This window comes from Magnolia sinica, chromosome 3 (genome assembly GCF_029962835.1).
Source record: "Magnolia sinica isolate HGM2019 chromosome 3, MsV1, whole genome shotgun sequence".
In the NCBI taxonomy this organism is placed as follows: domain Eukaryota; kingdom Viridiplantae; phylum Streptophyta; class Magnoliopsida; order Magnoliales; family Magnoliaceae; genus Magnolia; species Magnolia sinica.
The window spans coordinates 15,825,878-15,849,668 of NC_080575.1; the positions used below are offsets into that span (position 1 = coordinate 15,825,878).

Genomic DNA, 23,791 nt, shown 5'->3' on the forward strand with positions numbered 1-23,791 from the left:
CCCGCAAGTTTAGTATGGAGAGTTCCTTCTCTCCAGATGTGAGCCGACACGTGTATGGACAGATCTGCACTTCAGTTGGAGGACAGATAGGTATGAAGTGCCACGTAGAGCCGAAGAAGGAGAAAATGGTTAGACTGGGGAAGGTGGAGAGAAGGTATAAATGGCAAAGCGCCATTCGTATGAGTGATACGGTCCATTCATCAGGTGGGGTCCCCAGAGGACATGTCCTTTCACAAAAACCATTGTATGCGTTCATCAGCTTGTGTTGCGTGCTATTTCGAATATCAACCGTCCATTCTATTTTCAGACAAAATATTCCTTGAAGTTAATATTTTCAGCGAGTATTTGTTTAAGGGGTCTATTATGTTGGGACCCACCTTATTAATTGATAGGATCATGTACATATATGACAATTCTGCATATGTGACGCGAGTCACTTTCTAAATCTCAGTCGCGCGAGTCCTGTTGAAAGGGCCAAACTGGGTGGAAAGAGAACCGAACCCACATGTGCTTAGGGCTTCTCTGCTCTCTCTCTCTCTCTCTCTCCTTTGCCATCTGATCCACGGATTGGATGCTACCCCGCCTGTCCCGAGCTCCATACAGGCAGCAGCTCTGAGGGCCCCATCATGATGTATAGGTTTTATCCACACCGTCCATCTATTTTTATATATTGATTTTGTATATAATCCCAAAATTTAGGAAGATTCAAGGCTCAAGTGGAGCACAAACACGAAGCAATAGTGGTAATGATGTCCACCGTTGAAACCTTCCCAGGGTCCATCGTTATGTTTATTTCCCATCCAACCTATTTATTAGATCACATAGACATGGATTAAGGGAAAACACAAATATCATTTTGATCCAAAAATTCTATGGCACCTAAAAAGTTTTCAACGGTAAGAATTTAATCCACATTGTGTGGTCCACTTGAGATTGTATCTGGATCATTTTTGTGATTATGATTTAAAAAGATATGAAAAAATGGATGGACGGTGTGGATAAAACCTATGAATTACGGTGGCCCCTCAGAGCTCCTGCCTGTGCCGAGCTCAGGCCTACCCAATCCGCGTCCCTTATTTTTACCCCTCTTGGAGCTGTGGCCTCAGGCGCGCTTGAGGTTTATCACAGATGGCCCATCCATAAATGGCCATGGCCACGTGGTAGATGATCTAGATTGGCAATTCACCAAACATCACACCGATGCAACATCCCATCCACCTGATCTTGACCATCTCCATCTTCAACCATCAATTCAAGTCCACCAATCACAATGAAAGGATTGTCCATACAGTTCAAAAATTATACTTCAACACATCTGCTTTATTTCCCATCACATCAACGGCTCGGATCATCGTTCAAGCTTCACAGCGGGAAGATGTAAAAAAACTCTGTACGTCAAGCGCGACGAACCAGGCACGGCCTCTTTCCCCTCTTTATAAATACCAAATCCCCATTCGTTCATAGATTTCTCTTCCCTTCCAAAGGGTTTTGATGAGAAGAGAAACAAAACTGGGAAGAAAAGGAAGAAATTAACCCTCGAATTTGATAGAACACCCCCATTTCAGGGTCTGAAATAGCTACCCTACCTCTCTCTCAGACACTTGTTTCTGCTTCCTTTACCATTTTGACCCCTCCTTTTCCCATTTTGCCCCTCTCCCTCTTTCCACACGAATCTCAGCACCCCCCAACTTGAGAAAACCACCCCATTTTTTCTCTCAATAAGAGTTCAATCCGTCCATTTTCTTACAATTCTCGATCCGTATCTTCCCCCTTTTGGGGGGTGTTTGAGCAAATATCCCGTTCTGTGGGATTTCTAGGGTTTCACCGGATCGTTGCTGTGTCTGCGGCAATTCTGTGGTCTGCTCTGAATCAAGGATCAAGATCGTGCCAGCGCAGATAATGGTCGCCGGTTCGGATCTCTATGGCAGTCAGGGCCGCTGCGAATTCAGTAGCTCAGGGGTCGAGTTTCTTGATGTTTTCGCTCGGTAAATTGCATTATTCCAGTACTCGTTGGCTGCAATGGTAACCGTCTGTGCCTTTTGGACATGGAAGAAGACTGCACTTTAAAATTTGTGTTCGAGACTTGTTTGGATCAGTGGTGATGTGAATTCGCCATCTGATTCGGTGTTTCAGGTGTCTGAAATTGCTGAGGTGCGATTGCTTTTGGCCACTGGGAGCTGCCCGTTTTCGCAATCTGATATGGGTTTTTGGTTGATCAGGCGATGGTAGTAATATAACGGTCTGATCGGATTGCAGCTGGCCATTGTTTCTCAAACACCATTAGGGTCAGTGTAGAGAGGCATACGTAGTGTATGATTTTTGTGGTTGTGTATCTGGCATCAGTCGTGGTAGTGCTTTGGTGTGTTAATTGTGGATATTGAGTTTCTCATTGATTTTTCGTAGAATTTACGTAATTGCCACTGCTGGGGACTGTTGTTTTGCATTGATTTTTTGTTGAATTTATGTAATTGCCACTGCCGGGGACTGTTGGTAGAGGATTTTGGATCGTCGTGTTGTTGGGAGGGTAGATGATCGTGGGTTGTTTTTGAAGATTGAAATCAACACCTGGATGTGGTGCATAGATGGGAGCATGGTTACAAGTCCTTTCTGTTCCTGGAACATCGTTTCTTGGACTTAGGTGAAGTGCTTGTATTAGGAGGAGCTTCCATTGCCGATCCAGGGACCATACCTGTGCAATGTCTCGCTGCTTTCCATTTCCACCGCCGGGATATGAAAAGGAGGCTAGGAGTGACGACACAGATTTACTAACAAAGGTTTATCCTTTTCCTCTTCCAATACAACTTCGTTTATATTGCTATTCATGCTGATTTTTTTTTGGATATGTATATGACCCATATCTATTTGTCATGTGTTATGGTCATTTTAAGATGGAAAAATCAGTTATGTTTTATGTTATATGTTTTTATAGATATCATACTTGATTTGCAAATGAGATTATTGGATGTGTTTTCCCAACCAATTTTTTTTTTTTTTTTTGTGATGGTTACTCCTTGTTGAATTGGATATATTAATGAAAGGATGTGTAGCATTTTGACTATGAATCCTATTATCTACCACCTGACATTCTTTACAAGAATTTTACTTCATATGATTCGTGATATAATTAAAGGGAAATATGTCCTGGATGTTCTGATTGGATATTCTTTTATGATTTTTCCCTCCTAAATATCTTTGAAGGTCTTTGTAACGTTATCGTGGTTGTTTGATGCTCTCATTGGACTAAGATTTGTTTGTAGAGCTCTGCCTCTCGGTTCAAGACTGAGACACTGGATGCCTGGGCGCCTGATTATCCCAATTTTGATATCTTATATGAGATTTTAAACATTAAATAGCGAGTGAAAAATGAGAAACATTGAATAGTCTACAAATCACTGCCTTAAGCTGGCCAAACTCCACCCTGAGGAACAGTTTCAAAGATTTCTGCAGTGTGAATTCTATGCTATGATGGAGACCCACACCTTGGCTATCTGTTCCAAGACATCGCTGGTACTCTCCTAAGCTAAAAAGTACTTTCATCAGATCTCCAGAAAAGCTATATCTGGAGGCAAGGGTGAATCAAGGTTAATCAGTCAATTTATTGTTCAAGAATTTCTTGGTTGATGGAAAAGGAATCTTATTACTGAAGGGCCCCAAAGAAAATTGCAACAAGGGAGAGGAATACCCAACAAGGGCCTGAACCCATGGAGGGGAGCCTGCATTGGCATTCCTTCCGATGCGAATGTGAGAAAACTGAATAGGGAAGCTGTTCCACAACTCCCTTATCTCCTCTAGCCATTCGCCGATCTTCGTGGATGGAATCTCGTGAGCTTATCCAATGGATCACATTCGAGGAACTATACTCAGCCACTGCTAGGCTTGACTAGAGCCTAAGAATCTCTTTTATTCCTGTTCAAATGGCTGTAATGTTTGCATCTCAACAATCCATAGCGCTTGGGAATTGGCTTTTACAAGTTAAATACCCAAGTATCAGTTACTGAACCGTTCCCATCCTTACTTCATTACAACATTTAGAGTGAATTGCATTCTTGTCCTAGTGGGGGCATTCATGAACACTTCCACTATTTGGAGGCTCAGTCTAATTATGCTCACCAAGATGCTGCCTCTTTGGGAGTCCCTCTGGCACATTATATCATTCAATGCTATTATGGAACTTACTCAATTTTGTTTTTTATTGGACTCAAAAGGCTGTTTAAATGCAAATCCAGAGCTTCTTTGATCTAATTTTCAAGGAAGCATCCATCGTGAACTGAAGGGGTCCAACAATGTTCGTTACATTGTTGATCCATGAGCATTCCAATATGGTCAGGTTTCCATAGCAGGAGCTACTAAACCTTGAAATACTAGCAATAGAAAGGAAATGTGGTGCCCCACCTTAGTACAAATAATAAGCTTCAACATGATAGGTGATGAAAAAGAGTGTTTGAAGCCCATACTTAGAAATTCAATGGGAGTAGTGGCCATTGAAGGATACTAGATATTAGTTTGCTCTATGTGTAGCACCAATTCATGCCAGTTCTCACCGGCCTCACGAGTTCTTTAGATTCGTCATTAGTGGTGTGACCCGGTTATCGAGTTAATTAGATCTCAACACCCAAATTGCAAAGAAATGTACAAGAGTACACCTACAAGAATATTAGAGTAGAGATGGAGAGAACTTTATTGATATCGAACTTCTTATCTTACAATACTTGAGAAAAATCCATACTCAGAAAAATATTGGAACGACTAGTTCCTACACTATCGCCCCTTTTATAGACTCTGATAGAATCTCTAATGAGATCCCTCCAACGAAGAGATTGATTTCAAATCAATCATAGTTGACTTCAAATGAATCTATTCTACTTTAGATGGGAAAAGCCTAACAATAGTAAAAGCAAATATAGAAAATTCTAATCAAATATGTAATCAGCCCCATATCTTCAATCACATTTCCCTCATATCTTCAATCACATCTTTAAATTAGCCCTCGTAGTTTTCAAAAATAGTAAATTGCAATACTTGATTTAGGCTTCTAAATCTATAAAAAGAGTCCAAAAATCAGCACATGTTGGGTGCTATGTAACGGTGGGCTATGGGCTTATGTTATTGCTAGGCTCTACAGTGGGCCTGTAGTGCCTAAGTGCGCTGTGGACTTGCATCATTCCCTTGGGTTGGAAAGAACTTGACTTTGATGAGTTTGACACTTCATACAAGCAGTAGAGTTTCAGATCCAATCTTTTCAAATTGTCGTTCATGATTCATGTGCATTCAGAACAAGGCCTGATCTTCCATTTCACTAAGTATTGCCTGTATTGGCCCCATCGAGTGTTATTAGTTCTCATCTTCATTCGCAACACTTGTTTAACTTCATTCTTTTTTTTGGGGAACTTGTTTATCCATATCGATAATGGCTTCATCTTGCACGTCAGGTGCTTCACTATAACACTCGAATAAATATCCCATATTGAAAGTCGCCAAGATATCTAAGTCATTAGGCAATTCGATTTTATAGCCATTGTCAGCCAACTTCCTCTTGACTCGGCACAGACTAATCTTCTTAGACTTTAGCTTGTTATAAGTTCCCCTCAGAAACCTTTCTTTTCAGAGATAAACCATAACCAAGTCACCTTCTTTATCTATCTTCTCACACAGGTGTTCGTTCACAGCTTCTCGATACTTGGTGTTGTTGTCTTCAATCTTTTCATTTGTTTTAGCTAGCAAGCCTTGGGTGTGCTGCTCGGCGAAAGCATCAACATCTTCGCTCACTTTATCTTGTACTAGTAATGGTACTAAGTCAAGGACATCATGTGGACTTCTTTCATTTATGATCACAAATGAGGATTTTCCAGTAGTATGATTTACTGAGTTGTTGTAGGAAAACTCGGCTTAGAGCCAAGTCCAACTGAGATATGTTGTTGCCCACGATATTCCTCAAGAGGTTACCAAGGCATTTGTTGATTACCTCAGTTTGGCTGTCTATTTGAGGATAATATACGCTAGAGAATTGAACCTTAGTCCCCAATCACTTCCATAAAGTGCGTCAGAGGTTGCCCACAAACTTCGAATCACGGTTTTTAGTACCCCATGAAGTTGCATAATTTTCATGAAAAATATGTTGGTGATATGCGTCGTGTCCATTGCCCTTTTGCATGGAATGAAGTGGGTCATCTTCAAAAAACAGTCTACCTTAATGAAAATCAAATATGCTCCCCTCTAAGTCTAAGGAAGACCTACAATGAAGTTTATAAAAATATCCACCCATGGTGTTACTGAAATGGGAAGTGGCATATAAAGGCAAATATTCTGCACGACCTTTGGACAGTTGGCATCAACGGCATCGTGCTACGAACCGTTCAACGTCATGGTGCATACAAGGTCAATATTATTTTTCTCCACAATGGCTATTGTTTAATCCTTTCCAAAGTGTCAACTCAGTCCATCTCCATGTAGCTCAGATAGGATCTTCTCTCGCAACAAACCTTTGGGAATGCATTGGGGAGAACCGTTGAATGCATGTCCATTGTGTGAAATGAATTCACACTTTGGATCTTGGCCATTCACACGCACACCTGTCGTGTACTTTGCAAAAAAATGGGCTTCTCTTTGTATTGTTTTTTTAATGCCTCAAACCCGATGACTTCTAAGTCGAGAGTTCTTAGTAAAACCACCCTCCTACTCAAAGCATCTACCACTTTGTTTTGACTTCCAGCTTTGGGACACAAACAGAAAGTATATTCTTCTAGAAAAGCCATTCACTTTGCATGACGAGCACTCAACTTCTTTTAGGAGTTGAGATATCTCAACACCTCATTGTCCGGGTATGAAATGAATTCCTAATGAATTAGGTAATGTCTTTAATGTTGTAGTGCCTTGACTAGTGGATATAACTCAAGATCCCTACCCCCATGGATGACACACCTCATTCCACCTTGGCAGGCAAAACTTCTCATTCTCTTCCCTTTCCAAAAAAAATCCCGCCGGAGCTTTTCCAACCTGTGAAGAACTGATTTAGGGGACTTGAATGAAGACAAAGTATACCGGCATGTTTGACATGGCCACTTTGATAAGTGTTAGCCTGCCCCTTGGAGACAAATATTGGCTCCTCCATGAGGACATCTTTCTTTCCATCCTTTTCACTACAACCTCCTATAATTGTTTTGCCGGTTAGCAAAAGCCGCGCGGGGGTTACGCTAAGATAGGTTGAGGGAAACTTTCTTGCTCTGCACCAAAATATAGATGCCAACATATCCACCACATCTTTTTGCATTCAGATCCCTAGCATCTCGTTTGTTGCAATGTTCACCTTCAGATTTCTCACAACCTCGATGCACTTGGTCATCTTCTTCAAGTTGTCCACCGCCCTCGGATATGCCTCTCAAGTTAGCGAAGTGTCATCAACTTATTGACGAACTGAAGATGGGATATCGGAGCACTCACGTTCTCCACACTGAAGCTGGGGATGAGGTTGACTTCTTGCCCTATTTCCAACATCCTACCTAGCGCTCCGGCTACCACCATTAGAGAAATGGCAAAAGTAGGTCCCCTTGTTGAAGTCCCCAAGCACTTTTGAAGAAGCCTTTGGAAGAGCTTTGAACCAACATTGAGAAGGATGCATACTTTATGCATCCCCACATCCAACCTCTCCACTTAGAGTCACAACCCAATTGGCCATCATGTAATCTAAGAAGTCTGAGTCGATGTGGTCATAGGCTCTTCCAGGTCCAATTCGAAAACTATACCTTTCATTCCTTCCTCGTGGCGAGAATCCACGCATTCATGAGCTATTAGAGCAGTATCCATGAGCTGCCTTTCTTCAATGAACGTAATTTGACTTTTCGAGATGATGCTAGCAAGCACCTTTTGGAATCTAGAAGTCAATGTTTTTGCAAGGATTTTGTATGGTCCCTTGATGAGGCTAATTGGGCTAAAATCCTTTTAACTTTCCACACCTGTGACCTTTTGGATAATGGCAATGAATGAGGTCCCTAAATCAGTTGAGAGACCTCTTTCAAAGAATTCATTAATGAAGTTTACCACGCCTCCTTTCACCACTTCCTAGAAGTCCTGATAGAAGGCCATTGGGAAACCGTTGGGCCCCGGGGACTTGTCTAAATTATTAGTTTAATGCTGTTGCCCCCCCTCTTTAATTATCTGGTATTCGATCCACTGCTCAAGACAATGCATTTTTGTGCCTCCGGATCATTTACCACACATTTGGCATGTGTCTGATGATCTGAACCACTCATTCTGCTGTCATTGATTGGCTATAAAAATTGCTGTTACTGGACTAACCATTTATATTGAACCTTTTCTGATTGAATGTGAGCCATTGCTGACTTATTTTCCTTTAGTGTCCATCTGCCACTGATTAAAGTTTAGAGTTGCCATAACCGTGATTTTTGGACTATAGCCAGTCATTATTTTACCCATCAAATGAATGGTTTCGATCTAGTCTTTGTATATCATGTGTTCAGCACTGACATGGAGGCGAGATACCTTCCTTTCCTCAAGAGTCACTGGTTGTGGTTTCCTTTTCTCTTTGTTTTCCTGTGGGGGGCCTTTTTTTGTTTTTCGTTTTCATTACCTACCCTTATAAATCATTATGTTGATATTACATCATAATGAGATCGATTTCAATGCTTCTTTTGTAGGTATTTGGTGTGTACTCTTCATGTTATGTCGGCCATGCCGTCCGGCACACATCCATTCTAGTCTCAGACATAGGTCTCTTTTGGCTTCATGTCACAAATCCTGCTCACCTATTTGACTTGATTATGTGGCTCTGATCAAAATTCTAAAATTTCCCTGGAGAGGATGAAAAGGGACAAAAAGGATTCACCTGAGTGGGATCCTACAAGAAAAATCTATGGCTATTATGAAATTAGACATATCAAAAGAATGTCTAATGGGAATAAATTCCAGTTATGGAGAAATTTCTGGTGAGTTTGAGTAGGAAAAAAAGCATCTATATTGATGAAAGTTGGCTTTTGGAAGGAAGGTGCAGCTTCCTGCAAGATAGGGGCTCCGTGCTATAGATTTTGTGGTGCTGCTATTGATGACCTAGTTTCACATATAGATTCTCACATGACAATTATCCACACCCATATATTACTGGTCATGGAAACATTCCTATTTTGTGGAAAGAAAGGTGGAATCAGCTATTGTTTTAAGGGTTCACTTTCGTCCAGCATGGGCAGGTAGACCACTGATCCCTTGATTATGCCTGTGCGGATCCCATCTGGAGTTTCACCATTTATTGTTTTACTCACTTGTCAGGGAGACCTTGCTCCTAATGAATTCGGCAAACCGTACGTGAGCATTCATTATGGTCATTTGTGGTGGAGGCTTTTTATCTAAATCAGGTCAGAGTGGTGAGTCATTACTATTGTTACCTATTGTTTCAACATTATTATTTGTTATAGTTTAAAAAAAGGAAGAGTTTCATGGGACGAAGAATCATCCTTGAGAGGCTAAAGAGTGTCAACAATTGTGAGGTACTAAAAGAATGTGTAATCCTCCATGTTATTGGATTTTATTTTTTTATATTTTTTATTTTTTTTTGAACAGAGGTCCCAAATGAAGGCTATCATTATCCACTTTTGTGCCATGGTTCACAGCACATTCTGCAACTTGAGTTGATGCCAATTTTGTTCATGTCCAAAATACTCTTTCATGGTTTCTAGTCTGACATCCCATGTGCTACCCTGTTGAATTTCACACTCAATTGAAGTGAAAACAGCAGTTTATGGTGAAATTGGGCAGGTATCCTCCACAATTTCTCGCCAAGAGGTGCATCAGAAGCAGTATGTGATGGCACTACATGTCTTTTGATTCGCTTGGTATGAACAAATATAGACAGTAGATCTTCTGTCACATTCTTCTCTGGAAGTTTACTGGGAAATACTTTCCAAGTGCAAAGGGAGTGGCACTTCCACTGGACTTTGAGCTCTATGCTTTTGTATGCGTTTTTTAGTCATACTTCTCCGGTCTTCTAAGCATAGTGGTGTTTAGACCCTTCCCCGCGCCCCCCCCCCCCCCCTCAGAATCTTCCTCCAAAGAAAAATGCAAGCAGTTACAAGATCTGTAAAGTCATATACAGGACCTAATTCTTGCCCTACAACCGTCGAAAATGATGGTTTGAGAAAACCTGAGATAGCTTTACATATCAAACTTTTTCTGTCAAGGAGTCTACAGCTCCAAAGGTAAAGTTGAGAAGATTCCATGATAGAAATTTGCTGTTTCAGAAAAGGACAACAGTGTATGGGGCATTGAAAGGATGTTGGTCCTTCATGCATATGGGTGGGGTCATAACCTTCTATCCGTGGATCCTATACTCTCAAAAATTCCCACAGAAGTTCCCACAAATGGCAAACAGAAGGATTCTCCATATTTCTGATGTCTAGCAATCTTGACTCCAAGAAAACCATCCTACTTAACCTGCCAAAAGGTGAGGTTTGCCACTTCTTCTCAGAACTACCAACTCCAAAGAGGCTGGGGAAGTTACTTTTTGAACCTTGAACGATGTAAGAATAGATGGCTGATCTTGTTCTCTGTCCCTAACGCCATGCAGAATACACAAATTCAGTTTTAGGTGAATGTACCGTTGGCCTTGATGGATACCTTGTCGTGTGAGGAGTTATCCACTCTCCTTGCCCGTCCCAAGCCCGTATAAAGGAGGTTGTGTCAGTTTGGTAGCTGGCATGAAACTGTGGCCACAACTTCTATCATGAATATCGATGATATGGCATTTCAATCACAGAGTAGAATGGTGGAACATGATTCGTGTAGCTGACTGCAAATAGTTGGGATAAGGCTTATATGATGACCTTGTGGTTTTCTTCTAATAGAAACTTCCTTTCTTTTTCTTTTTCTTTTTGATATTTTTGGTGGATCACACTCTCTTAGCCTTAAGAAACTTTACTGTATGATGTGTTAACCATAAAATAGAACTTCAGACTATCTTGTTTGTGGTTGGTTCATACAGTAACAGTAGTATTCATTGAAAACTTATCTCAGCAGCTTGCATGGTGGTCATTGAAGCTTGATGATTGTATAGGATCGGACTTCAACTTAAAGACCTATATATATTGTCATGTATCTTGAATTCAAAGTTTGTTTTTCATTTGTTATGTGTTTTCTAGGGTCTCATTATGTGATTTTAAGTCAAAGGTCTATTGATAATTGATATAATAATGAAAAAACTTATTAGACCCAACGAGGTTTGGGCGAATGGTCTTCACCGTAGGTTTGCTCCTATAGGTGAGGGTTCGATTCCCCTCCTTGGCTTTACCCGATACACGTGGTTGTGGGTGATTACGTGTATCTGCAGGGATTAGTCTCACTTCAAAAATGAGGTGGGGACACCCTGTGTCTTCCAAAAAAAAACTTATTAGAAGTTTTTTATTTTTATTTTTGAAGGCCTCATTAGGAATTTGCACTTGTGACTTCAAAATGTGACGGCGTTATGCATTGTGGGGGAGATGATTTTGAAGTAATGGAGCTTGTGACAATACATTTTGGGTTTAAGTTGATATGTGCATTATATAATATATCTACATGAGACTTTAAATTGACGATTTGCCACAATTTGAAAAGTATTTTTTGTTTTGTTATTCTTCTTGTCCTTGAGAGTTTAGACTTTTTGAGAGATAAAAGATTTCTAATCATCTAATTCTCTTGATAATGCTACTCTTTAATATGCAGTCAAGTTTTTCAACTTAAAAGTTTAGGTAATGACTTCATCAAAACCTCTGAATTAATGAAATGACCACATTTAGCTTGAATTTTCTTAAAATAATGTTCAAACAATATGCTGTAGTAATTAATTCAACAATTTTTGACAAATTATGATGTGCAAGGAAAAAATAATGAATATTTGATCATGTCCTATTTTTAAAAAAGATTTTATGAACGTTATTTCAGATTTTTTTTTCTTCTATGATTTGTGTAAAAGATTATAAAAATCCTAAGTTTTATCATTTTCTGTTTCAATCCTCTGAGGTTTTACAATCTGGTTCGACTTAAAAAATTGTGTCTAATATAGGCTACTACTTGTCATCTTGTTCCCTGAATAAGTTGACCACATACATGTCTGTGGTGGATCCTTCATTGTCTTGGTTCCTTGATTCATTGGGGTCGAAGTAGGGGGTGTAGGTATTGATTTCCAGTAGCTGTGTGACACGGCCCATCGCCTGTCTTTGCAAACATGTGTGTTATTGTATAGCATCTGCAGATTGACAAACTTGATTTACGAGGACAGTGCCTGATCTTCTCAGTGTCCTCCTGACCACTCCCCTAAAAATACTAATATCCACACTGCCCCTGTATAGTATTGGGAGAACTCTTATTGGAACTGTTTGTTAGTTGTATGCTCCACTTCTCTCTCTCTCTCTCTCTCTCTCTCTCTCTCTCTCTCTCTCTCTGTCTGTCTGTCTCTGTCTCTCTGTCTCTCTCTCTCAAAAGAAGAAGAAGAAGAACAAGAAAGAAAGAAAGAAAGAAATTGCTGAATGTTTCAACCGACCTCGAGGCCACTTGTTTCAAGTTAAGAGTTTTCTACATGAACAACTTGGATAGTCTCATATTGAACTGTTCTTGTGGTTCCATATACACTTCATCATTATTTTCCAAGCCTGCACCATTGTATTTGGAGAGCAATTTGAGGATGCAGTTATTATTATTCGATGCTATCCTCTGGTAATTCTGTGTTATCTCAATAAATTCATGTCCATTTATATAGTGGGAGAACTCTTACTCTTAACTGTTTGTTGATGATCTGCTCCACTTCTCTCAGAATTTAAAAAGAAAGATCTTGTCCACTTCTCTTGAAAAAAAGAAAAAAAGAAAATGATCCGCTCTACTTTCAGATACTTCTGAATGTTTAAACTGACCTTGAAGGTGCTAGTTTCAAGTTTAGTCTTGAAGAACTTGGATAGCCTTATTTCAATTCATTCTTGTGGTTCCATATGCACTTTCCGTGTAGTAAATTGTTGTTTTTGGGACCTTGAACACACTTTTGAGAAGATGGTTCTTGCGATAACCAATTATACACAAAATAGATTTTGATAGCTTTTTCTGAAAAAGAAAAAGAAGAAGAATAATAAATAGAGAGAACCTTGATAAACTATGGGAAGGTGCTTTCTTAATGTTCACACTGAGGAAATGGGCAATAAATTGCAGTTATGGTTCTTCCTAGTTGGAAGGAACATGGTTGCAACTGAGGGCTATTCCTCGTTATAAATCTGAAGGGAGGCAACCGCAGTTTGGTCATTTCCACTTGACTGAACTAATTGTTGCTATTCACATCTGTCACTTGTTCAAATAGTAGGCTTGCTTTATCCTTTTCACTGGAATCTAGTGCTGTTCTGCCATCTTTTATAGCCTTGCCTGGATTTTCCTGTGCCTATGTGCCTAACTCCTGAATGTAATTTTCAGGAGAAGAAAAAAGAGAAAAAGCATAAAAAGGAGAAAAAGGACAGAGAAAAGAAGGAAGGTAAAGAGAAAAAGGACAAAGACAGAAGCAAGGATAAACATAGAGAAAAGAAAGATCGAAAGGAAAAGCACAAGGACAAGAAGAAGGATAAGGATAGGGAGAAGGACAAAAACAAGACATCAGATGAGAAGAGAAATGAAGGAAAACCTGAGGGTCACAATGAAGCGAAGCTTGGTACAAACTGTCAGCGGGCCGAGGAGCTTGAGGATTCAAAATTTACAGAGGAGCTTGGGCGTCGGATCAGAGATGAAGCAACCGGGACTGGAAAAATGGTTGAGAGTATCAGTGGTACAGATCAAAGAAGAATGGAGGGGATTGGCAGAGCATTGGAGAAGGACATTGAGAAGAGGGCTGAAGCAAAAGAAAAGAATAAGGTTAAGGGAGGTGATGATAGAAGGAGAGACGGACACAAGGAGGAAAGAGATGGGAGAAGAGGTGCCGGAAACCAGATCTTTCAAAATATCCCTGGTACAGACAGAAGGATTGAGGGGATGGGTAGACCGACAGAGAAGGTTGGAAACCAGTTTTCTCAAAACATCACTGGTACAGACCAAAGGACTGAGGGGATGGGTAGACAGACAGAGAAGGATGGAAACCAGATCTTCCAAAACATCACTGGTACAGACCAAAGAAGGATCGAGGGGATGGGTAGACCAGCAGAGAAGGTCGGAAACCAGTTCTTTCAAAACAACACTGGTACAGACCAAAAAAAGATTGAGGGGATGGGTAAACCGACAGAGAAGGATGGAAACCAGATCTTTCAAAACAACATTGGTACACACCAAAGAAAGATTGAGGGGATGGGTAGACCGCCAGAGAAGGAAGCCGAGAAGAGGATTGAAAAGAAAGAAAAACATAAAGATAGGGAAGGCAGTGATAAAAAGGGAGATAAACACAAGAAAAGAGATCGAGAGGAGAAGAGAAGCAAGGGAAAAGAAAAAGACCGGGACAAAGAGAAGGAAAAAGAAAAAGAGAAGGTGAAGGAGCAAGGCGAACACAAGCATACAGAAGACAAAATAAGAGAAAGTGGGAAGGGGCAAGTAGAAACTACCCTCAACATCAAACCCTCCGGCCTTCCTCCCAAGGAAAGTGAGAAGAGTACTGGTGCTGAGGGAAATCTCAAGAAGAGAAAGGGCTTTGAGACAAATGGATTTATACATGGTGAGACCCTTTTTAGTGCTGTCCTTGGTCATCTTCCTTTGAAGATCAATCTAAATTTTGTTGCTTCCTACTTGCCTTGCCCGAGTTCCATTTCAAGGTACTCATGGCTCGAACATGCCTTTTTGGCAAGCTCGTCCAAGATCCAAGGGGCTCATCCGGTGGGTATTGGTGTGTTGATATAGTGGCCCAAAAATTATACCAGCCTGCATCATGTGGGCTTCACGTGTAAAAAATGGGCCCACTGTCAACATCTAATATACACCTGTGATCCATCAGATGAGTGGAGGTCAGGTTTTTGTGCCACACAGTGGGCAGCTAACCAGCGGTTTGGATCTTTCAAACGCGGGCCATTTTTTTTTCGTGGAAATGGATTCTTGTGGACCGATATCTTTCTCATGACATTTGTTCGTTTACATTCCTGTTACTTTCCATTTAGCTGATTAGCAAAGTTGTGCTACTCCACCTGCCTTTTGCTTACAGAAAATGAGATGCGGCCAAATAAGTTGGCAAGGCCAGCTTCTTCCTCCCATCCGCCCTTGGAAAACGGAAGGAAGATAGAGTCGTGCCATATAGCTACCCAGTGCGCCCCTGATAGGCAGGGAGCAGCAACTGATAGCAGGAAGGCTGAAATCAATAAGGAACAACAGCAACAGCAGCAACAACAACAACATCATAAGCTTAATGGTATTATAGAAGCTCAACCATCTGCGGCCGTATCGAGGCCTTCGGTCTCTATAGAAGCTAGTGAGAACGGTGAAGCATCTACCAGGCCGCCTCACCCCGATTCTAAGTATCTAAGCCAAATACTTGCCGTGCCCAAGATGGCGGAATGGTCTGATTTTGATGACCAGGAGTGGCTGTTCGGTGGTGATAGTCTTTGTTCGAAGTCCAAGGCGGTGGCATCCGACGTGCTCAGCAAAACGCCACAAGTGTGGGCGGAAGCACTGCGAATCGAGTCGGCCGATGTTTATGCTTTGCCGTACGTCATTCCTTACTGATACCGAGGGCATTCCCTTCATATCCTAATGCTGATTCTCAAAGTATCCATCGAAGTTATAGCAGCATCTGTCTTGAAGATGGGTTGCCAGTTATCTTACTGCATTCTGTTGTTATTATTCTCCTGTTCTTTCAGGTATGAATTTTCAACCCTGTTGCAGTAAGTATAATACGTGTGACGTTGTCTTTAAACTGTTTGAGAAGTGCGAGTTAGATCCTTGCGGAGGCGATTGGAAAGTGTCTTCACAGCAAATATGCCGACGTGGAATGTGTGTGAAATCCTGTCCATTCATAAGGTGGGTGTCCTCAGTGAACATGCCCTCTGCCAAAAAAAAAAAAAAGAAGAATAGAGAGGTTCGACTGCTCATTAGCAAGTTCTGATGCACACAATCCCACAAGATTGAGTGGAGCTAGCTCAACTTTTGGGGTCAGGGCATGTTCCTTCTGGGCCCCCACCCTGATGTTGCACGTCTCATGTTGGCCCACGGTCTGCGAACATGCCCTCTCCAACTGCCACCGCTTGGATCTCCTTAGCAGGGATCAAACTGTTTTACATGGAATCATCTGTCACAAACAGTACCATTGCTTGCTCTCCAGTAGGTTGGTGCATCTTGCAGGACTTGGATTAAAAAAAAGGCAGATTTCCCCCATGACTGTAACTAATCAAATGAGAATGATACCTTCAAAGGATGTTGATCCTTCTTGCATACTGCAAAAGAAAATAAATCCATAGTCCAAGCCATTGAAAGGAGAAGAGCATGCTTGTTGGTTTTCATTTGTATGAAAGCTGACAATATTAACTGAGAGAATCATGCGGCCCATACCACACAATTTTGCTTTGTACCATATAAGATCTTATTACAAGAAATGTACAATAGAGGGGAAAGAAAATTAAAAAAAAAAAAAAGAAAAAAAGAAAAAAAAGAAAAAAAAAGAGGCAATGCCATTCATTCATCCTTTCTCTTGTAAGCTGTTTCCTTCCATTTTCATGTGAAGTTTCAGTTCTCTTGATTGCTTGATGAGCCCCCATTTGGGCGGACACGTGTTTACCTTTTTGGTGCAGTTTCAGGGTAGCAGTGGTCTACATTCTTCATGTTTATAAGACTTGTATGTAAGCTATGCTTTTTAGCCTGTGGCGGGTCATACACTGAAAGTTGGTGTATAGTCAATCAACCTGGCTATGGCCAAAATCACACTGATCGAATAATTTTTAGCTGTTTATTTGATCTATTTATTGTGGGGGCTTTGTGGGTCACTGCCCATAACTTTTCTGACCGGCGGTGATTGGATTGTGTGGGATGTCTGATCAGTGTGATTTTTGGGGCCATGGACAAAATGACTCTTTACGGTGCTTTTATTGTGGGTAGAGAGAGTTAGGCGTCGTTTATTGTAAACAGTTGTTACTCTTTTTCAAAATGCTGTTAGGGCCTGTTTGGTCAACACGCCTAAAAATGAGTTCATCTTATTTTAGTTGATTATAATTATGTATTAGGGTGAATTTGGGTGCGCCAAATATCATGAAATTTTATGAAATCAGTCTAATTAGGTGCAAAATCATGAAATCTCATGATATTTTGGTGCAACCAAATGCATCTTTGGTGATATAACATTTGGTAATGATTAAAAATAATCTTGATAACCAACAATCATGATGCCTGATACATAATCATGATTAAGTAAAATGAGATAACTTCTTTTTAGGTGTCTACCAAACAGGTCCCTAGTCTTTTTCCAGATCTCTTGTAAACTAAGTTGAGGCTATGTGAGTGATTCTGTTTTTTTTTGTTTCTTTGTCGGTGGACCTATGTACTTTTGTTTTGTTTTTCTTTTTAAAGAAAATAATTCCATGGAATAGATTTTCGGCTCTCCACACACACCTCTAGAGTCTTGCTGTGCAGTTGTTGTTAGCCAAAAACTGGATAGTTTTAGTTTGCTGTCAGTCTATATCCATCTTATGTACATGTTTCTTCAGTGGGATCCACCAGATGCGTGACTGAGTTGCCCTGCCAATCACATCTTTTGTGAGGCAGCATGCAGGAGCATGTGGACTTAGCAAAAGGGTAGTTGAATAAGATGAATAGCTGTACACAGCTGCACATGGCATGCACCTTCCAGATACCATGCCATGTTTTAGGCACTGTTTGGATAAAACTATCGCAAAGGGGGCGGCAGCTGCGAAAGGGTTTCCACCTGCTTTATCTGTTGACTTGCAGGATCAGACCAACCCACAACACAAATTGCAGTTTGGCTCAGAGCAGTGTTTAGGCATCAAAGGCCCCTTTGAGGGTGTGTCCAAATGGGCCTTCGTGCTTGTTTGTTTGCAACTGAACTTTTGAAGTAGAAGTGATTAGGTTTTCTTGAAGACTGAAAATACAACAATGGTCCCCATTCAACTGATCCAAGTTCAAAGATTAAAAAATTCTTTAATGTTAGGCATATTTGTGAGAGAGATGATAGACACGAGTGTGCCACAAACTTCCAGGGGTCTGTGCATATGTATATATATATATCTGCTTTGATATATATCAGATTGAGGTGAGGTTTAAGCTCATTTGAGAGGCAATTCGATTTTCTATCACATGGGTTGGGGGCACCACATCACTTGTATATAAGGTTTTGGGCGCGCCGATAGCTGCGGCGTGTTGGATGTGTAGGCTGCAATGCAGGTTTGGAAAGAACTGGATGTGTAGACTGCAATGCAGGTTTGGAAAGAACCTCCATAACTTGGTCATATGAGATCCGATTGAGTTGGTTCAGGGCTTGTTGGAAAGATAATTTCTTAAGCTTTCTAACAAGCTCAATTTTGCCAAATCAAAGTCTGATTTCCTAATCAAACATTGGGCTAAAGCAGGGGCTTCCAGGCTGTCTAGAACAGCATACTGCAAAGCAGTGCAGAACACATTGTGTGGCAGTGCACGCCAGGTGTAGAGCCTGGTGCGCGGGGTGTTTGTTCACCATGCTTCTAAAGGTCCCTTGGCTCATCACTTCTTGGGTCCTATCATAGTTTTACGTCACTTTAAGGAGTCTTTATGTTTTCATTCTTGTTGGTCAGATAAGAGGGTTGGTGCATCGGGTACTTAGAAATTTCTTGTTTGTGAATTAAGAGGGTTGGTGCACTGGCTACTTGGAAATTTCAGCAACATCTCCCCTTAGAGGAGGACACATGCCAGCCTTCCAAGGGACTATGATGGCAGCATGGTAGGATGTCCAGGATGCACGAGATGTGTCGATACATGGGCATGCGGGCATGCTGAGCACTAGAGCCCGGTGTGTAAGCTGTACAGCGGTACAAGGCTGCATGCTCTTATGCCATACTTTGTGCACTGGGCATAGGAGATGGTGCACCAGCACCGAAAGCTGGTGCGTCTTTTCCTTTTCTGGTAAACTCCGGTGAAAAGACCTTTTAAGTTGGATTTGGAAGGAAATGGGCGCGACATCGCTCTGAAGTGCCAGCTGTACTGCACTCTATATAGTGTTGGACATGTGTCGCATCGTGGTTGGGTGAAGGCAGCAGCCAGTCTGCTTCATGCAAGTATACTTGAAGTTAGCACCGTAATCTTACACTTGTTGGAAAGATAATTAGATAAGCTTTCTAACTAACCTATTTATTTATGCTTGTTGACATGTTTTGAGGGTGTATCCGAATGAACCTTCATACTCATTTGTTTGTATGTGAAGTTGGAGGGAGAAGTGGTGAGGTTTCCCTGGAGACTGGAATACAGCAATGGTCGGACCATTCAAATGATAAAAAGCCCAAGATTAACGAGTTCTTTAATGGTGGGACAACAAAAGACCCCTGTCCGATTACCTAAGCATGAAGGGAAATCCAAGTATATTCTGCAAAGAATTAATTGGTCCCATGTTGATGGCTGGATGAGCATGGTACACTGTATGTTTAATTTCCAGTTAGAGCAGTGGTTAGGTCATCTAGAGGTCATTTGGCAGCGTGGGTTCGGTCGTAATCATTAGTAACCAGTGTGATTTGTAAAAAGTTTTTGCGTTTGGCAGTGCGTGAATCCAACATGGATTATTGTAGATTCTATGTGGTGACGTTAGTTAGCTTCTGTGCCGTTATTTCACTTCAAGAATTAGAGGGTCCCACAATGATGTTTAAGTAAAATCCACCTGATCACCAAGTGGGTCACCCATTTTAGCCATAGGGCTTAAAAATCAGTCCGGTCCATGGTTTAGGTAGGTTTGTGATTCAGATGGACCATACGAAGGGAAACAGTTGGGAGAGGGACACGCCCACCCTCGACTTTTTCAGGGCCCACAATGGTGGTTGTATGAAATCCACTCGAATAATTAGATGACAAACTAACATTTAGGCCTCATCATAAAAACACGCCCATCTTTGATTCAGGTGGACCACACGAAGGGAAATAGTTTAGAGGGTGAGCGTTGCCCTGTATACTATTTACAATGGTGTGGTCCACCTAAATCATGGACACGGCTGATTTTTGAGCCCCTGCATACTTGGTGATTGGGGTGGATTTCACATAAATATCATGGTGGGCCACGTGAGAATTCATAGAATCCATATGATGTATGCTTCAAAAATGACCTCGTTTCATTCTATCTTTGAAATGCAAATGTTTTATCCACCGAATTCCATCAGCACAGTGCCGAACACAATTGACAATTCTAATTTACATGGACTCCATAGTAATTGTGATTTAATTTCCAATTCATATGGAATCCATGCTGCTAGACATGTGCGAGGCCGATCTTTACCATCGTGTGAGTGTGTTGTTTCAGTCTATCAACTGCCTAACCAAACCTTTTATATCGGTGATGTTTTTTTTTTTGGTACCAAGTAATTGGATGGGAACCCAATGGTTTGTGCAAATTCCAATTAAAAATCCGTCGCTCGAGAAATGCCATTTATTAATCTTGAAGCCGTTCAAGACGATCTCTAGCCATTTCCACTACCATTCTTTTTAGTTTAACCTGGGTTTAAAACCATGGAGAAAAAAGATCAAATGGTAGAACTTAAAGACTTCTCGAGACCCTTTAAGAGCCCCTCTTGATTGGGGTGGTCGACTTGTGAGACCCTTTACTTTGATTGCAGGATGGCCCATTACAATCCTTGAGCCATTGCTTGCACCGGTTCGTTGGCTCTCTTAACCAATCTTACAAAGGTAGGCTGCTTTGTGAGGTGATGAACGTAATTAATTGTAATTCAGGAGGAAAACCAGAAGATTTTTGAAGTTTTCGTCTGTTTGGTTGCTAACGAATTCATTCCCTGATTTTTATGTTTCTTAAGAAACATTAGAGTTAGCATAGAATTCTTCGGAGAATGAGTAACTTTTGTTTGGTTGAGTACGTCTTTTTTTCTTAGGAAAATGTGATAAAAGTTTAAAATTTTGTTTTAATTCTTTAAGTTTTTCATTTCCCAGCAAAAACCTAGGGCAAGTTTTCTTTTTCTTAAGAAAGAGCTCAGGATTGGAGTTCCTAGGAATATAAAAACCAATCAAAAGGTGGGAACTGAACTTGGTTTTTGTGAAGAAATATAAAAAAAACCAATGGTTGTTTGGTTTCACCTAATATCATGCAAAAAACTGATTTTAAAAACAAAGAATTTTCATAATTTTAAATGATGCATGGTTGTTTGGCTGGTAAAAAGGATTCATTTTATATTCTAAAAACCCCTTTTCCATGATGTTTTAAAGAACTACTCATTTTTCACTCTTTTGCTACTTGAAAGACATTTCAGCGGATCATCATTGAGGGTTAGCCTCAAGTGGTTGCCAGATGTTAGGGGCCGTTTGGATACCAACAAATAAGTTACTTTTTCTACTTACAACAGTGGATAAGTAACTTATTTGAGATAAGTTTGGTTTATGGACAATTATAATTATTTATTTATTTTTTTTTAATTTTTTTTTTATATTGCTTTCTAACTTTCAAAAATAACTAATTTCTTTCATTTTCATTGGTGACATAGCAACTTGGGAATTTTTTAAAGGGAGCATGTTGTATGTAGCCATGAACTCCTGATTAGTTCATGAAATCAGAACCATTCATCCAATGGAGGATGGATAGATTAGTTCATGAAATCAGAACCATTCATCCAATGGAGGATGGATAGATGATACAATAGGACTGACCATTGCTTATGAGGATGGTAAGGGTCAAAAGAGCCACCCAATCGTCTAATCAATGCAAATTTAATTTCAACTCCCTAGTGGGGCACACAAGATCATCCCATCTATGAAAATTCCTTGTGAATCACGAATTACATAAAGTACCAATAAGAAAATCTTCTGTCCACGTGGCACATGCATGAGCTAACTAGGACCATTTATCCGGATGGCCATCATATGGATGTGGTGCGACCCCGAAATAAAGGCAATCGAACTATGATAGCTGTCCAACGAGTGAGGATGGTAATTGGACAATTGACAGTCTGAAAAAAAAAAGAAAAATAGAGCAATAGTCAAGAGCCAACAACCAAAACACATTTCAATTGAGAAAAAAACAGAGCATTAGTCAAGAGACAACAACCAAGACAGATACTAATGGGCACTACAAACTATCCACGTACGGGCCACAGATCAACCGTCAAAAACAAAGTCAGTACTTTCATTGAATGGCCCACATGTGTGCATTGATGTGGACAATGGAACAGCCTGATCTTTTGGAGTAGGGTACATGATAGAGCCTACCTGATAAATGGCGAGGATCTTGCACATCCGGGTTAGTCCCACCGGATGTCCAAATTGAATGGATGGGATCTTTATGCCATGTTCTCACATTGGAGATCTACTGTTGACAAATCTATTGATACAACTGATGAATGACCCGCATCCAAAGCAAGCACCCCATGATGAACGGCCCACATCAGAGGTGGGGGCCGCATGGAGGACAATCCACATCAAAGGTGGCCTCCACATAATGGGTGGTGGATATTGAAGATGACCCCCACATGATGGACAATACCATTGATGGTGGGCCCCACATGATGGATGTCCAAAATCAGGCCCTACATAATGGACAATGCATACTAATAGTCAGCTCGTAATAATGAATGACCCACATCCAAAGTGGGCCCCATATGATGGATGGCACCCATCAAAGGTGAGGCCCACATAATGAACAGTCCACATCAAAAGTCGGCCCCCACATGATGGATGAGGGAGACTAAACAGACTTGGGAATAAATACTTATGATGTTGAAAACCAAACATGCATTTTTTTGTTTTTGACTTATAAGTATGTTATTTACCAAACAAACTTATCTACTAATAAGTAGAAATTGGAATAGGCAACTTGTAGCATAAGTAGCTTATCTAAAGTAACTTACAATCCAAACGCCCCCTCAACTTCTGCCAAGAAAAATATGAGGTCATATTTCAACTAAATCATGAAATAGGATTTAAAAAGCTGAGCTTGGATGGTTGGAGACAAAAGTTAAATGAACAAATCAAGAAACTCCTTTCAAATAATGGAATAATCACAATTTCATTTCCGATCATCCCATCGCTTTGAAAGCCACCAATCAAATGGATAGGATTGTTTAGTAATTTATCTTTTGAAACATAAACCATCCATGTCAGGTCCACTAGATGAATGGACCTAATTGATATATCAAACTACTATATTCCACTTCTTCTAGCTCTACCTTACCATCACCCTTTGTTGATAGAGAGAGAGAGAGTCTGAAGGGATGTTTTATGGCAAGTGTGTGTGAGATCCAGGCCATTCTTCAGTTGGGTCACCATGTCCAAAGGTCATGCTGGTTCACTCATCATGTGGGCCACACATGGAGGAAAAGATGACCAACAGTCCATATTCAAAACTTACAGGAATGGCACATTTGAGAAGTGGACCTTAGTGAATATCAGGCACGGTACATGTTCATAATCTGCCTTTTCAAATCTATCAGCACAGATGATTACACACATTTCTCTCATTACACTACATTGGTGATGACAAACTGCAATCTTCCACCAAGGAAGCTGATCCAATGCCTCCATATCTATGAATGATATTGGAACCATTCATTTAGGTAAAATAGCAAATGGGTCACAGAGAAAAATCACATTGTTTGGATGATCCTAACCCTTTAATTGCTGGTATACAAATTAAAGGGTGCAAACTGGTTGGTTTGATGGGAGTTTAAAATCCAGACCTTCAATTTCA

At 40.6% G+C, this 23,791-nt stretch overlaps 1 protein-coding gene across 1 annotated transcript; it reads left to right on the forward strand.

The window, feature by feature from the left end:
* The first annotated feature begins 1,471 nt into the window (after window positions 1–1,471).
* On the forward strand, window positions 1,472–16,372 carry LOC131239602 (uncharacterized). Its single transcript, XM_058237378.1, has 3 exons — window positions 1,472–2,774; window positions 13,432–14,650; window positions 15,131–16,372. The coding sequence occupies exons 1-3, from the start codon at window positions 2,697–2,699 to the stop codon at window positions 15,646–15,648; spliced, it is 1,815 nt and encodes a 604-aa protein (XP_058093361.1). The 5' UTR covers window positions 1,472–2,696; the 3' UTR covers window positions 15,649–16,372.
* The last annotated feature ends 7,419 nt before the right edge of the window (window positions 16,373–23,791 follow it).

Coding starts and splice junctions, on each gene's coding strand:
- LOC131239602 (XM_058237378.1), top strand. CDS start 2,697: ATGTCTCGCTGCTTTCCATTTCCACCGCCGGGATATGAAAAGGAGGCT. Junction 2,775..13,431: donor ACACAGATTTACTAACAAAG/GTTTATCCTTTT, acceptor TGTAATTTTCAG/GAGAAGAAAAAAGAGAAAAA. Junction 14,651..15,130: donor GACAAATGGATTTATACATG/GTGAGACCCTTT, acceptor TTTTGCTTACAG/AAAATGAGATGCGGCCAAAT.